This window comes from Chenopodium quinoa, unplaced genomic scaffold, assembly GCF_001683475.1.
Source record: "Chenopodium quinoa cultivar QQ74 unplaced genomic scaffold, ASM168347v1, whole genome shotgun sequence".
Classification (NCBI taxonomy): Eukaryota; Viridiplantae; Streptophyta; class Magnoliopsida; order Caryophyllales; family Amaranthaceae; genus Chenopodium; species Chenopodium quinoa.
Window position 1 is genome coordinate 1,807,203 of NW_018744367.1, and position 16,704 is coordinate 1,823,906.

Below are 16,704 nucleotides of genomic sequence, written 5' to 3' on the forward strand. Positions count from 1 at the left end.
GAGGAGGATAAAAGGCGCGTGCGTTTTCTTAGAAAATTGCTGGTTAGAGGGTGGTACAGCCAACTCAGCTAAGAATTATCAAGATCATTCTTCCACTTCAACTATGACTAAACTCATCCATGCCTATAATCTTGTACTCCCAATGGTTGCTCACAATTTTTGGTCATCCCTTTTCATGTGTTAGAAAAAGATATATTCCTCACTTAAAGGCTTTGTTCTCTTCGTCATATTTTTGCTTAATTGAAATTATTTTTACTGAATTGGAATATATTTTTTAGCGATTAAAATTTATTTTTACTAATTTTTTGTTATATTTGTTCTTTATAATTATTGACTTTTACCGATTAAAATGTATTTTTTTATTATACTGAAATTATTTTTGGTGAACCATAATTATTTTTATTGAATATTATTATCTTAAGGTGAAGAGAACAGGTTCTAAATTTTCTCTTTTATAAATTTATAATTATTTTTTCACATTTTTTTTTTCATCATATCCAACCCAAATGAGCAACTAATGGGTCTAGGGGATGGAGGAGAAGAGAGAAAGGGGGGTGGTGATTGGTGAAGGGAAAGAGATGGAAAGAGAGTAAAAGGGGGTCGCCATGAGTAAGTATAGCCCATTACCAGGTATGGGCTCATACTTGTCCATACCATAATATAAAATTATTTTTCAAATAACTTTTTAATGTTAATGAAAATAGAAAAGGTAAAAGAAGAGTTAAAAAGCATAACCAAAAACAGAAGAGTGATCAATGCTATGAAGTACTTCTTGCTGGAGTTTGATTCTCATCGGAGTTGTAGTACTCTTCATCCACAAGGAGCGATGTTCGATTTACCGGAGGTGTGAATTTTGTGGCAATAATTTATTTAGAGTTTAAATGATGAAAGATAGTAAAGTCGAAGGGTGGCGAAAGATTTTCGTGGTCTTCCAACATAGATAAGTTCCTTGTCGGAGACGCAAACTTAAGACTCCAGCCATTAAAAACGGTGAATTCTATGCTTGAAATTGTCAAAGTTCGATTGAAATTGACGAAGTTAATTGTTTGTCGGTGCTCAGCTATTATTAACTTGTATACTGTTATTATTGGTTTGTATATTGTTATTCTTGATTTGTATACTATTATTCTTGTTTTGTATACTGTTTTTGTTGAATTACCAACCATTATCCAATAAATTATTTCTGGTGAATTTTAAGTTTTTGTCGGTGCTCGGTTATTTTTTACTTGTATACTGTTATTATTGATTTGTGTATTGTTATGGTTGATTGTATAAAGTTATTATAGAGTTGAATACTGTTATTAAGAGGAGAGAGACTAGTTTTTACAGCATAGTAAGCATCACGCGAAATTACATTTTTACCCTCGGTATGGGCCCAACGAGCCCATACCTGGTAGCGGTCTATCACTACTCGGTTGCTATGGTGAAGGGAAAGGATAGAGAAAATAAATTAAAGTGATTGGAGGACTTTTGTTTGGTTCAAACTAATTATGTCTGAAATAATATTATTGGAACTTAACTTATAGTTCATATGTTTATTTTTAGTTGCAACACTTCTTAATTTGCACTATTTACATTCTTACACTTAATCTTATTTATTGATTTTATGTTTTGGGAAAAATGTAGTCAAGTGGATCTAGTTATATTTGTCTCAATTTATATTTTTTTCACAATATCTATATTTTATATATAATTCTTGTACATATCTATAATTAGGGATAGTCGGATTAAAATTGTGCATTAACAAGCGTAAAAGTAAAAGAATTGCAACTAATAGTGAACGAAAAATGTACAAAATATTGTCTAAACTTATTTGATATTATCAAAATTATACTTTATAAATATTCGTAAATTGTTCCTATTATATATGAAGGTTTTTTTTTTTTTTTTGGATAGAGGAATTGTAGTGTTTGTTTAGAGCGATGGAGATCAAAAGGGGGTTAGGGATAGGGATTAAAACACCCACTTATCCCTCCATTTCTATAACTAAGGGGGGGTATAAAGGGAAGTGATAAGTAATGGGTATTAAAAGACCAAATTACCCTTAATGAAATTGAAAGGGTAAAGAGAAAGGGTAAAAGTTAGTAAGGGTATTTTTATAAATTTATTACTTATCCCTAATTTGTTTCCCATACTTATCAAACATGAGATCAATTTTTTTTATTCTTGCCCCACCTATCAATCCCCTATCTTTATCCTCCCTTCTTATCCCTCTTATTTCCATCCCTCCAACCAAACGTCTATGTGAGGTTATTTAAAAATTAGAATAAGATAAAACATGCCCCAAATCTTCTAGTTCAATATTAGTACAACACCAAAGTGGAGTGTTGCCACGAAAGAGGCACTACAAAGTACCAAAAAAATGCCTGAGGCTTGTATGATATGATTGATATCAAGGAAAGATGTGATGAGAGCATGAGACAAATATTGGTCATTAAATTAAAATATTCACTTTCCCAACTTCAATCTATTTTTTATTATTTTGTGATTGATTGTAGACCTGTGTTCTTTGCCTTTGATTTACAATAAAGAGAGGAAAAACACCCCCCCTATAAGTGTCATTAGTAAGCTAATCCGGGATAGGAAGGCGAATGAAAAGCTAGTAAGACACCTTTTCTTAAAACACCATATATAATCTATTGATCTATATAACTGCTTCGTCAACACAAGCATAACACTACTGGGTTACTAACATCCAATATCCAAATCAGGTAACTAACTTTGCATCGCAGAAAAGTTAAGCAGCCCAAAGGTTTTAATACAAGTCCAAAATCACTAACAATAAAACAGCAAAAGGATATTCTGCTAGGATGTCGACCTTGTAGACCATATGCTGCACAACTTAATGTTGGGATGCCACAGTATATACAGTATTAACCAGTCAATCTTTACCCGTCAAGACCATGCTCTATACAATCCGAGCAGGTGTCACGATAGCAGTCGAACACTATATCTGGAGTTTCTCCACACAAGCAGAAATCTGCAAGAGAGGCCTACTATACTGTGCTGCCTAACAACCGACATTGATATTAGCTTTATTCTCGATTTGGTCAACTCTATCTGCAAGGAAAGCTTGCATCTCCAACTGAGCGGCAACTAACCTCTCCTGTGCAATATCCAAAACAGTCGAAGCCCTCTTTGAAAATTTACCCTAGAAGACCTCTTCCAGTGATTAATACACTGATCTGACAGCCAAATGCCATCACCAGTCCACAGCCCTGACTATTCACAAAAGAAGACAATCCCTATTCAAGCAGAACTTCATCACCATAGGTGATTGGCAAGTGTAAACTCTGGAAAGTAAAATGAATATATCAGTGCAAACACCACATTATGATTGAACTACTGAAGTAACGCTGCTGAAGACTGTATTCCTACATAATACGAGCCTAATTCATGAAACGCCTCCATAGTATAGGGATTTTTACACAATCAGAATATGAAAAGACTCAACGCCCTTAGCTGTTGTATTACAGCGAATGACCCTATTAGTTATGTATCAGCAGTACATAAGATACGACAAGAGTTGATAAAAATGAGCAGGACCCATCAGTATGATACAAGTCATACAACAGGCAAAATTATCCCTATTCCTAAATTACATTCTTGTTTACGTTATGAGGTCAAATCTAGATAAAAAAAATAAACATATTTATTAAAAAAAAAAAAATTCATGATGTTATTTTGCATGCTTTTTTCATATTTTAAAGGACAATAGGTAATATTAGAGAAAGGCCATGAAGGTCACATGGGCATATCAAGAGGAGTTAAATCAAGCTTAATAGACTTGAAAGTAATATGGATGCTACTACAATGAAGACAGATTCAAATTAGAATTCTAAGACAATATACCTACACCTTTCCAGCAAATTTTGCTCCATCAGAACTCTAATTATTTATGATACTCAGAAGGCAAGCGTTTAGATGGTTTTAGAAACTCAAACAATACAGTGAATATTTTAGTAACCCGTGAATTAAGACGGAAAACTCACCCTATGAAGACATGTTTAGGAACCTGAGGCTGACTTCTGGACCCACACTTGCTTCTGCATATTGGAACAACCCAATGAAAACAGAGAGAAAAAAAAGCATGTAATACAATGTAACGGTTAAAGGGCACTAAAAGCAACTGGTACGAGGATGGTGAGCACAGAAATGAGTAGAGAGATAGCGGGCCCTTTAGAATTGAAAAAGTGGGGGAGGGGGATGCTAGATAGTTTAATATAGCAAACCTCATGATGAGCATGGCCAACTCCTCCTCCGCGTTTGGATGGCCCATCATCCTTAGTGTGTGTTGGACCACGACGAGCAAAATTCCTATGGGAGCCTGGTACATAATTCAGTATTAAATTACTAGACATAAATAACTTGGCATGCTCCTAGGACAGGGAAAGACGCGTTTTCCCTTAAACCCTGACTCAATATGTATACATACTAAAGGAAAGGCAGAAAAAACTGGATGTCAAAACTAGCATAAAAATTGAACACACCATTTTCTGCATATGAGCTGTTGCGACCACCTGCAGTGACTATGCCTTCAACATTACGGCCAGATGCATCATATTTCGAGTCTCCACGTTTAGCTGGAATATTAAAAGACAAGATAGCATTTAAATTGCAAAGTCTTCAATAAGCCTTCACTTCAATCCTTGATTTAGAGAGCACAGACAGAAGTTGACAGTCTACTAATTCAGAGAAGCTCTACAACTCACTAACAAATTAAATTTCTTTATCTCAACTAAGATAATTTGGACATTTGGTTCTCCTCCGTAATTATGGTTACATGCGTGATGCACAGAATTATGTTTACAGCAGAAAATCCATGCTAAATTCAGCTCTATAAGTTTCCTAGCTTTGCAATTAATTCTTCTATAATTCTCTCAAATCAGTCTTTAATATAGATTAAATTCAAAACCTGTCCCTTCTGCTGTAGTCTCTTGAGACAACTTTCCTATTTCCATTACGATTACTTCTCCATTGATATTTCAAGATGTAGGTAAATCCACACAATGACATTGCTATGAACTAACATAGCTTGAGCATCCATCATCAATAGCAGAAAATAGGAAGAAAATGAAATTTGAATTACAGCATTTTTTTGATAATTCCACATTATTGAGGTGGATTCTCTCCCAAATTAGCCTTCTAAAGCCAACTCATATCATTCAACAATATTCAACATCATTATCTCTAATTACTTCTATTTATAGAACATTTCCCTAACAATCTAACAACTTTATCATAACTCTACTCCACTCTACTCCCTAAATTGCCCCTCTTCCCTAATATCAGTTTATTGCAGACATAAAAGAACAACCACATTAGATTAAGTAAACATATATTTATAATACCTTCATAAGAATCTGAAATATTACTTTGATTCTCATTGCTAATCTGAGAAGAATCAGGACGGCGAGGTGTCCAGACACCACGATCAAGTCTTTCCCTACTTCTTGTACGTCTGTCTTGCTTTTCACGGCCAACACCATGGGGTTCACCTCCTGAAGGTTTTTCCTCATTAGACCTCTTTCCCATATAATCCACACCCGAAGGAGGCTGTTCACCAGTGGAGGCTGGCATTCCTGATTTCATATTGGATGGTCGTGGTGGACGCTTGCTCCTCTCTAAATTTGAGCCCTGAAGTTTGTGCTCTGTCTGGACAGATGAGGATGACTGACTTGGACGAAGTTCCTTGTTTAATAATATGCTTCTAATAATTCTTCCACTAGCATCAGGCCTTTGATTTAATTTCAAACCAACTGAAGGCGATGAAGCATCAGAGACGACAACCTTGGGCAGGGTAGTACCTTCAGATGCCTAACACACAAAATCTTTCCATTTAGCTCCCCTTATATGGTTAAATAAATTAAACAGTACAAATATTCAGATTTCCATCAATATCTCATAAAAAGAATCAACAGTTAAAAAGTTAATGAGCTTCCTAATTATCTCCCAAAAGCATTTTAGGAATCCTTTTAACCTCCAACCAAAAAGCAGTTCCTTCGCGTCCTTCACAAAGGAATTACCATATCATTCGTCCTCAAATGCAAGTGTTTTCACAAGTTTGTGACTCAGTGACACATTGAGTCATAGATTTATAAGATGCCTAATATGAATCAAAGGAATACATATTTACAGCAGGCCCCACAATAGCAACTAAAAAAAAAAGCAGCTTTACAAATATAGATGTTAAAGAATCTAAAGTGAGCATAGAAAATATTATAAACAGGTAAAGAATGAGGAATGGCCTTGACAGAGAGTACAAAATAGAGTTCAAGAAGCCTTCCTGGAGACTCAATTAAACCCCAGCACAGTGAAAGCTTCACTTAATAATTTGTTTTCTTCAAGGTAAAATTTTAATTATTATTGTTTCTCTAATTATATGAAAGTTAGGCAAAGTAATATTAAAACTTAGCAGATTTAATTTAATACCTACAAAATTCCAAAAACACAAGAATATAACATTATAACTTAATACCTACACGTCAAATTACATAATTGTTGATATCTACTTCAATAATGAACCATTGGTTTGACTCAATAACTAAATCCATACAAAATGTAAATTGAGGGAACGCAAGTAAATAGGGTCACAAAAAATTGAAAGTGAATGTCTGTCGTTAACTTAAAATGCATCATAAGCTTTTGTTAAGAAACATCAATATTTAATACACATAGGGCTAATGAAAGAAAGAGCTGATGAAGATTACTGAAATATTGAAGAAATAGGTATGTTCGGCAGTGAAGATAAAATCCCAAGTGCGTCCATAAGGAGCTTTCCAAATATTATTACATATAATCACTACTATTCCATAAATATCGACCTTGTACCATAAAAGTCGTAGCAATTAAGAATATTGTTTTAGGAGATTTGGCATCACAAAAGCTATCACCTAATCTGATTGTTAAAAAGACTGTCAAAGATATGGTTTTAGGTTGATATTGCCACAATTTAGTAACACGTCAGCATATTGCAATCTTAAATTCGTAATTTTCGTATGCATGATAATAGCATAAAAAATATTCAGAATACAGTTTGGTCAATTGACTCAATTCTTTATCGATTGTGAGAAAGATGCAGGTCTCAATTATTTTGCTAGATTCAAAAAGATTACAAGAATAGATAACAGCTATCCTCAAAGCTCAGCAACTTCCCCAAAATCTACACTCCAATTGACTTCACACTTCTTATGCTGAAAACAGCAATACAGGAAACATGTAGTTCTGACCCATGTTACCTTGATATGGCATATCACTAGGCATACTATAACAAAAAGGGCTGAAACATATTCCCAACCAAATCATCTTTACTAGTATATATATACACAAGAACCACAAATAAATCGTTTTTAGGAGAAAGGGAATTGCTATAGCATAATTACTTCCTCCATTTTTTTTAGATGCATCACTATTAAAATCATGGACTCTTAGGCAATTTTTGGAGAGAGATAGAGAGAACAAAAAAAGATGACCCACGTGATATGAGAGAGATATAGAGTATTTGTTAACTAAAAAGGAAATTGATGCACCTATATTGAAACTTCCATACATAGAAAGTGATGCATCTTAAAATAACGGAGGAAATCTTCAACTTTAAAAGCAGTATGACTGCTTTGATGTATTAAAGTCTTACTTAATACTATCCAACAATCTAGCAGTAATAAAAAAAACAAAATCTTTGCATCAATAAGTCTCCTAAATAGTAATTCTTATCTTTCTACCTCCTACAATTCATGGAATAAAGAACCCATGCTTTTCAAAAACAGATTAAGAACCCTATTTTGTTAACATCATACTCTATCCCCCAAAAAACCTCTGATTTCCTTGCAACACATAGCTTTAGCTGAATTATTGGTAGTGGGGCTTTGTTGAGTATAGATGTATAAAAAATAAAAATGGATTGAAATGCATTGAAAAGAGAAGGAAAATAATAGGAAGAAAACAGAAGGAAAAGAAAAATTATTACATTTATTGGACCCAACCAAAAGGAGATATGTGAAGTTATTTGGGACAGCTAAAAGGTAGAAATGGAAATTTTAATAAGTGGAATAAATTAAGAAAGGATCGGCAGCAGTGGGTTTTGAGGTGGATGATGAGCGGTGGTTTAAGGTAACTGGTGTATGATGGTGCTGTTGGGCAGTGAGCAGTGGCAGCGTGCTGATGGTTGGTGAGGTGGGGTCAGGCAGTGGTGAAATGTGATAAGTGATCAACGTTAGTCAAATATGGTTGGGTGTAGAGGACTTTGGGAGTAAGCATGATTTCTTAGAAGGGTAGGATACATGGCAGAAGGAAGTGGGGGGAAACAAAGGGGTAAAGGGAATGATTAAGAAGGCTAAACAAACAACATATAAGGTAATCAAGGAGGTTGTTTCCCTTATCCTTTCCAGAATACCTTAAACCAAACACCCACTTAATGTTGATAAATAGATCTACAAGGGGAATGATCCACATATGTTGTATGACTTCAAGCAAAGCATAAGTTTAGAATGATCAACTTGGGTCTTAATGATATTTTGTTGGAAATGGCAAATCAAACAAGTGCAATAACCATCAAGCATTAAAAGAATACGCAAAAACCTTCTAATCAGGATTTACAAGAGCCATTGAAAACCATCATCCACACCAATGGCATCAAATGAAAAGTTGCAGCAAGAAGGTGGTAGTATTGTACAGCAAAAGTGGATGCAAACACATACTTAAAAGAAAATAAGGATAGGGAAAAAACTCTCCCTAAATAATAAATGACAAAATAGAGTTAAAAGTTTCAGGCCTCCAACAGTACTTGATTTAAAGAAGACAGGACATCATGTAAGCAGTGAACAAGTGTCTAGATACACAAGTGAGCCCAGAAATCCACTTTGAAATAAAACGGAAGATCTGGGTCAAGAGAATAAAGGGCTACAACAATCTTTTTGAGAAATTTGTCAACTTCATCCTTCGCAGAAAAAATAATCCCCAGATGAAAGATATCAGTAAATGGCATCATTTCTTCCAAGGACAGGGTTAAAAGAGCCAGCAGTATGCTTACTAAAGCTATCAGAGCAGGTAAGATTCATAGTCAAAACATCTCTGGAATAATCAAGCTCGGCACATGAATATTTTGCTGGCAGATCACTGAAAAACAAGTTTAGTGTTATAAAAATGCAGAGCACCAGCACTACAAAATTCTCCCAAAGATCATTTCTACTATTTTTTCCTGGTCAACCCTCTTCACCAACAACCACAAACCTGCATAATCCTCCCTTAAAAACAAAAGTCAATAAAATTAACTCGCCTTCTTGAGGTGAGTCATAATCATGTAGTCTTGACTTATGAAAACAAATATTGACCAAATTTTAGAACTAGGGATCATCATCCAAACCCTATACCTACAAATCAAGGTATCAATTAATGAAGAATAACTTAGTAAGATGACCCTCACTGTGGTACTTTAAAAGTTCATCAATGATTGAGCAGTGGCCAGAGAGAGATATGGGAGAAAATAGCACTTAGTTAAAGAGCTGAACACATTGCGGACATTAGAAGATTGGGGAGAGAGTAATAATGCTTACAGATAAGAGTCCGTGAATGGATAAAAAGGCATGTAGGCTTCAGGGTTATTCCAGTTTTCTATCTTATTTTATGACTTTGTATCAGGCTTTTTCTCATAGTCCAATTATCAAGTCTTTTAATATATCTTCACACATAAAAGATGACATAAGATATCCATTCAAGAAAATCACACACACACACGTAAAGAACAACAATACAAAGAGACCTGGAAGCTCTGTAACAAAAACTACTTAAGAAAAACAACATGCAATTACCAAAATGCATCCATCAACAAAAAAATGAGAAATTCCCACAAAAAATATCTACCCTGCGCTAGAAAACCAGCCTAATCTAAAGCTAAACATAATAGTGGCCTTTTAAAATTATACTGTTCCTCTCAAGCCACAACATGAACAGCCACCAGCCAGTGTGTTTTTATTCCAAAACCTCAGTCCTTACGCAACCTAGTTTGTCTTAAAAAGCCATGGTGGACAAAATAAATTCAATTTAGCCCTATAAGAAACAGGAACTACTAAGCAACCAAAGAATAAAGCATTGGGTGCTTTTTAAAAGAAAAAAAAAATACTTTTCTCTGCAACCACCTGCAATTTAGATACAAAAATCCCCCTAGCACCTACTGCCAATAGAAGAAAGGACAAGCACAGACAACTGAGGAGAGCCTAAATAAATAACTAAATAAAGATCCAGAAGAGAATAGAAATGAAATTCAGCCCAAAAACACACAGTTAAACAGGGAAAGAGGTGAGGAGATGTCATGTTTTACGCAGTGCATCAAAAGAGATACAAATAAGTGTTAGTCACAAAGAAAGACCAAAAATCAAACTGATTACTTGCCTGATGAATCTCTTGCTCTTTCCCTTTCAAAAGCAGAATCCTTTTCTTTGTAGTCTCATGAGAACCACTTCCTATCAATTTATATCAAGACTGATTAAAACCACAAAAAAGTGTGACATGCTTAATCAATTTATATCAACACTATATTCTTCCAACATGCTTCCTTAACGAGCCATTATTTCTCATTACTGATAGGATCAATGCAACAAATCACCAACAACCTAGAGCATCTAAAATAAATTGTAAATCAATATGCAATCTAAATTAAATTGCATATCAGTATGCCATAGTATGCTATACAAGTACATCAACTCCCACTGAATTAACTCAGCAATATTCCAAGGGACTCCATAGTCCATATACTTTATCTTACTTTCTCTAAAATGGTGACAATTAAAAAGAAAATAGACCATATTAAAACCATAATTAAACATACCTGTTTCATTCTCTGCTACTCCTTTTTTGCTGGAAGCATCCACTTCGTTATTTCTCTGAGACACAAGAACACATGCTGATTTGTCTTTTCCATTTGTTCTCTTCCCATTATTTTTTAAGACATACTACAATTTACAAAAATAAGATATAAAATCATTTTAGCCACCTATACTTACGTTTCATAAAGTGTTAAAATTAAGACGTAGTTGATATGTAGCTTCTTTAGATCATTCTAATAGTGTCACGGTCAAGGGAAAAAAAAAAAAGACAAGACAAACAACAGCAAAAATCACATAAACTGTTGCTTCAGCAAGCAATGTTTTCCCAGATCATCCAAGGAGATGAATATTGGTATAATAGAATGTAGCTAGACATGCTGATGATACAGAATATAAGTAGGTTCATGAAACCATTGAGAGTATAGATGACAGCATTCTACTCATAGCAAGTGAGCTAACCGAGTTTTAATGGTTGAAACTTGGGCAATATGTTCTGCCAAGAAACAAACATTTACTAAGTCACATCTCAAGATGAGTATAAGACCCAGTTATCCAGAAAATGAGACCCCTACATGGAGAAACTTTTTCTAAGACCAAGAGGTAGGGAAGGGTGGCAGTGAAACTGAGAAAAAATACATCTGAGACAGATAAAAAGAATCAGCAATTAGAGTAGACTAAAAAAATCACCCATTGAAATTTTTAGGAGCCTTTTTCATTTCTTTATGATGATTAAGGACAGATGAAATGAACAAAAAGGATGATGTAGCTAACAATATAAACGATGAGAATCAAATACTAAACAGCTGAAGCAGGCACCAAAAGGCCCTCAACACGAGAGCACGGAAAGAGTAGAGCAACGGAATTTTCTAAGCAGAAAACAAAGAAGAGGCAGAAGAAAATTTATGAAGAAACCTGAGAATCCGCAGCAGTCTGTCTTTAAAAAGTGTACCATACCTTGAGTTTGTAAATGGCACCCTCCCTTTAACATGCCTTAGATTCTATACTTCCATTATACTCAAGAAAACTTACAATAACCCAATGCAGACCTCTACCACATACAAACTTTTCTAGAATTGGATCTAGAACATCCAATTCTATATCAGAGGACAAGGGTGGAGCATATAAAAAGAAAATTCTAGAATTCTTCAGCTCAAACAGGTGATTCATTCATAAAACTCAAACAGGTGATTCATTCATAAAACTCAAACAGGTGATTCATTCATGAAATTCATGGAGGACACAAAACTGTACAAATAACAAAAGAAGCTCATAGGGCTAATGGGGGTGCAAGAGGATGAGCTTCCTAGATCCTCAAGTTCAAGACTTAAACTAAATTACTGCATCAAGAAGCAATAACCTTATGAATCTTCCCGACCAACCTGCTCTTGTAAAGAAAATTTCCCAGTAATTTCATTGTGCAATAGGCTTTCTCAAGCCATGCTCTTTACTACAGACCTAGAACCTCTATTTACAGCCTCATGCTACCTAAACCTTAATACAACCTCAAACTTAGCCAACTGCAACCTGATACCTATGAAAAAGACTAGTAATTGAAATGAAATGGGTGTCTTCTAAAGCTCAAACCATTGAGACTATGAATCACCTTAACATCCTATGTCCCTACTTCACTGGTTGGACAAAGCTAGGCTGCCTTGCCTACCAAATTCAACTAAAAGAATGAAATACAAAAGAGAAAGCTAGACATGCAACAGGGTGTAAGGAAGCAATCAAGAATTGTTAGGCAGGGATTTCATTCGTTACAGTTTGCTCCCACAACTTGTTACCTTTGGCTAGAGATCAATGAAGATCTATCACAAAGTGCAGCAATGAGGGAAATTCTGCAGATAGCTCATAAATTAAGGGTCTCAGTTCCTAGTACTTTACTTAACTGGTATGCTGCAAATGATTTTCTGTTTTACTCAGTACAACAATTGCATTGGTAGTCACAACTACAGACAAATTTTTTAGACTTATGGTTTCATACGGTATTTATAGAGCATAATAAATACTCCCTCTGTTTTTATTAAATGCATCACTTGGGTTTGCAGTTTTGCACATTTACCAAAACACAACTTTGATCACTAATATCTTTACTTAGAAATTAGTATAAATTTTTTTTTAAAAAAGATAAGTTATAAAATTAGCTTTTGTGACAGTCTAACAACTTATTACATGATAACAATTATTAAATATCTATTAGTAAATAAAAAAATAAAAATAAAAAAGTCAAAGGTAATATACGAATAGTGCAAAATCCCAAGTAATGCATTTGAAAAAAAAAATAAAAATAAAAACAGAGTAATAAAAAACAAAGGTGGAGCGTACTCCATATTCTTATGTTTACAATCAAATTTCTTATTTACTATATATTCGGAAGCAACCGGCCCACCACCAAAAAAAAGGGTTGTCACAGAAAGGTCAAAATATTTGCAAATCAACATACGTAGCCAAACCCAAGTCTTGTTACAATAAACAAGCTGGCATATAAGTAGCACATGCAACTTCTGAACAGAAATAGCCACACGTCTAAATAGTTCAAAGACCAGAGCTTCATGGAATTATGCTGCTGACAGAGCCACAAATAAATTAAAACCAAAAAAATAAAGATGCTAACCGAGTTTTGCTTGCTGGATCGAGACTTCCCTGAAGCCAACGCAGACCGTCCACGACTCTTTCCATCTGACCCTAGACGCTGTCACCAGTAATGCCAATCCATCAGATGGGAATAAGCTTAGGCAAGTAAAATTCTATCAACAAAGCAAAGACCAAGCATGGCCAAGGAGTTGCACCATCAAGACAAAATGGAAAACTAAGCTATAGTATACAGTAAAAAAAAAAACAAATTAAGTGGAATGCTAATCTTTTTTTTTTCAATGCATTTTCCTCATCATTTTTTGACATTGACACTATGAAACCTCACATGCCACTGAAAACATAAGATCTCACACATACATAAGACTGGAATTGTACACTACAAGTAACCCTGTGCATAAAACTCCCAGATCAGACTACTGGATCAAACTATTGCAATACCCAAAAAACGGTCATATAGTTGTACTAGAGTGGCGCTACCTAGGGGAGCTAACCCTGTTTAAAATGCACTAACCAGCTGTTTGAAAACAATGTTAACCAAAGAACATAACATTCATTTGCTGAAACCACAATCAAGAACTTGAGCATGTCCTTCCAAAAAAGACAAGTGAGCAAATTTGAAGTGTTCTAGAAAATGGAAAGAACCTGATTGCCACCCTTCGCAGCTCTCCTTTTTCGCACATATTCCATCAGCGGTGTGACGATAGGTGCTTCTTGTACACCTAAAAGAAAGTCCAACAGTCACTAATGAATACTAGGCCACACTACCAAACTTTCACAGTCAAGCAGATATGAAAGCAGCTTTTACCAGCTCGTTCGGCTTCTCTTCTTTCCAGCTGTATATCGGCACTAGGAAGATTCTCAACAGGTTTTGAAATCTGCTCAAGGAACTCCACATACTCTGGATCTAATTTCATCAAAAGAACAAAAGAGAGAGATAAATAGATTAATTTGCTTGCTCAAGTACATAAAATGATAAAATAAAAAATTAAAGTACTTGCATTGATTGCCAAACATAATATTTTTAGAAATGTAATAAATAATTAATCAATAGGCCATTGTCTATAGTTTTACACCTTTGTAAATTGTCCCTTCCCGGCCATCTTTCTTGGCATTAGCCTTTGCAACACGTTGAGAAGGAGCATATTCCACTATAGCTTTATATTGAGTTCCTGATTAACATAGAGCAGCGATATAGATTAGCAGTCACAACAGGGAAACAAAAAATCAGCTCATCAAGCTTTCATAGAGGTTTAAAATTACCCTTTTCATTGACAAAAACATGGCCGTTAAAGAACTCAGCAAACTCACAAACATCATCATGACTGTTGAAATTCAGATACGCCCGAGCATACCTCTGATTCTTGTGACTGCAAAATTTAATTCCCGTACTTTTAAGCATAACAACACATATATATATTCAACCAAAATATAAGACAGAATGTTAAAACAAAATCAAAAGAATTATACCAAACCCTGAAGTCACAAATACCCAAGAAAAACACAATGCCTCTACCCCAAACTCAAATCCAACAAAGGACGACATGGTCATCACACCGATAACGTATACTAATTGACATAAACCGAAACCACAAAGTACACAACAACGAAAACCAACACCACAAAGAACACAACCAACGAAAACCGACACCACAAAAGTATGCAACCAACGTAAACCGAAACCCCAAAGTAAACCCTCCCCAAACCCCAAAATCACAAAGCATACGATCAACAAAACCAAAACCACAAACTATACAATCAACGAAACCGAAACCACAAAGTATACAACCAACATGGTCATCAAACCCAGAAATGAAGCATATGAAACGCCAAATTAAACCCTCCCCAACCCCAAAATTGAAATTTTTTAAACAATAATGCCCCAATAACAAAATTAGGATCCAAAAAAAAAAAAAAAAAAAAATCAGAAAAATGGAAAGTGGAGGAGAGAGAAAGAGAACGAACCTAGACTTTCCAGGGCAAAAAGAGGACCAATTGTAACGAGAAGAGAAACGGCCATCGATTTGCTCGAAAAAGGACGACTGTGAGAGAGAAGGGGGCAAGTGCCTTACCACTACTTTGGTTCGATTCAATGGCTCCTTCATCTGAATTCAAAAACCCCAATCAAATCCCTAATTTCGACAATCAAAAACCCTATTTAATTTTTCAATTTTTCTCTATACGATCGAAGACGATTGAATTTCTGCAAGTTTCAGAGGAATGCGTCGACGATTAATTGATGAAAAAATCGAAAGGTTTTTCATTCGTTGGGGTTTTGTGCCCTAATTTGGTGAAAATTGGGGGAGAAGTAACTGGTATATGAACGAATAACGATCCTTTTGATTTTCTTTTCTCTCTCTCTTATTTTCTGCCTGTGTTTATGTGTTAATGTCGGAAAAGGGGAAAAAAGAGGAGAGAGAGACTTGCAATTTTCATCATCATCGTCGTACAATATTGTTACGGGGGTAGCACGGGCAACTTACGGGTTAAAGAAAGCCAACAGATAAAGATGGTTGTGTTTTGTGTCAAGCCTTATATATTGGGTCGGACGAGTTCCAACCAAATATCCAAACCCAGTCACTGTTCAATATGCGTCGTGTGAAGTCGCAGTGGAATTTTCAATAAAGTAGTGTGTCAGGCGCGGACAATTCTTAGATGTGAGGCATAATAAGTAGGCCTGGCAAAAGCTGACTCGACCCGAATCCGACTTGAAAATAACGGGTTAGGGATGAGATTTTCGACCCGAAAACTTAAATGGGTCGACACGAACGCAACCTAAAAATTAAATGGGTTAGGTTAAGGTTGAAAATTCCAACCCGAAAATGACCCACTTAACCCGAAATTATTTTCGGGTCGAAATCAGGTTGGGTCAACCCGAACCCGACCTGATAACCCGAACATGTATTAGTTAGATAGGGAAAAAAAAACCTATTTATTTATGTAATAAAATTCGACCCAACCCAATATAGGTTCTAATAATATCTAAAACCCTAAAATCCCAAATGGCTTTCCTCATACATTCTCATCCGTGATAGGCTCTTTCTCTCTTATGTTTCAATTTTCTCTCTCTTCAACTTTCAAGTTCTCAAGATTTCAAACCTTAAAATCCTTTGTGAGTCGCTCTCCATCTTCGAATTTCCTGATCTCCTTCACATTTTAAACGTTCAACCAAGGTAATTTGCTGATTTCGAATTTTCTTTTATACGTTTTTGTTTTTTTTTTTCTTTTTAAAATACGGTTTTGTTATAGAATTTTGTTATAGAATTTTGTTGTTGATGTTGTTAATGTGCTT

At 35.1% G+C, this 16,704-nt stretch overlaps 1 protein-coding gene across 3 annotated transcripts; it reads right to left on the reverse strand.

The window, feature by feature from the left end:
* Positions 1-2,612: 2,612 nt before the first annotated feature.
* Positions 2,613-15,910, reverse strand: LOC110696517 (regulator of nonsense transcripts UPF3-like). Of its 3 annotated transcripts, none has more exons than XM_021873824.1 (13): positions 15,378-15,910; positions 14,676-14,782; positions 14,489-14,584; positions 14,221-14,319; positions 14,058-14,134; positions 13,435-13,512; positions 10,823-10,946; positions 10,387-10,457; positions 5,376-5,817; positions 4,491-4,583; positions 4,233-4,327; positions 3,993-4,046; positions 2,613-3,293 (listed from the first exon to the last, which is right to left on the reverse strand). In XM_021873824.1, the coding sequence occupies exons 1-12, from the start codon at positions 15,515-15,517 to the stop codon at positions 4,008-4,010; spliced, it is 1,461 nt and encodes a 486-aa protein (XP_021729516.1). In that variant the 5' UTR covers positions 15,518-15,910; the 3' UTR covers positions 2,613-3,293; positions 3,993-4,007. The 3 variants fall into 3 exon arrangements, with proteins under 3 accessions (XP_021729516.1, XP_021729518.1, XP_021729515.1); XM_021873826.1 differs by having other exon boundaries at positions 5,352-5,817; positions 10,823-10,877; positions 15,378-15,909; XM_021873823.1 differs by having other exon boundaries at positions 5,352-5,817; positions 15,378-15,909.
* Between the last annotated feature and the right edge of the window lie 794 nt (positions 15,911-16,704).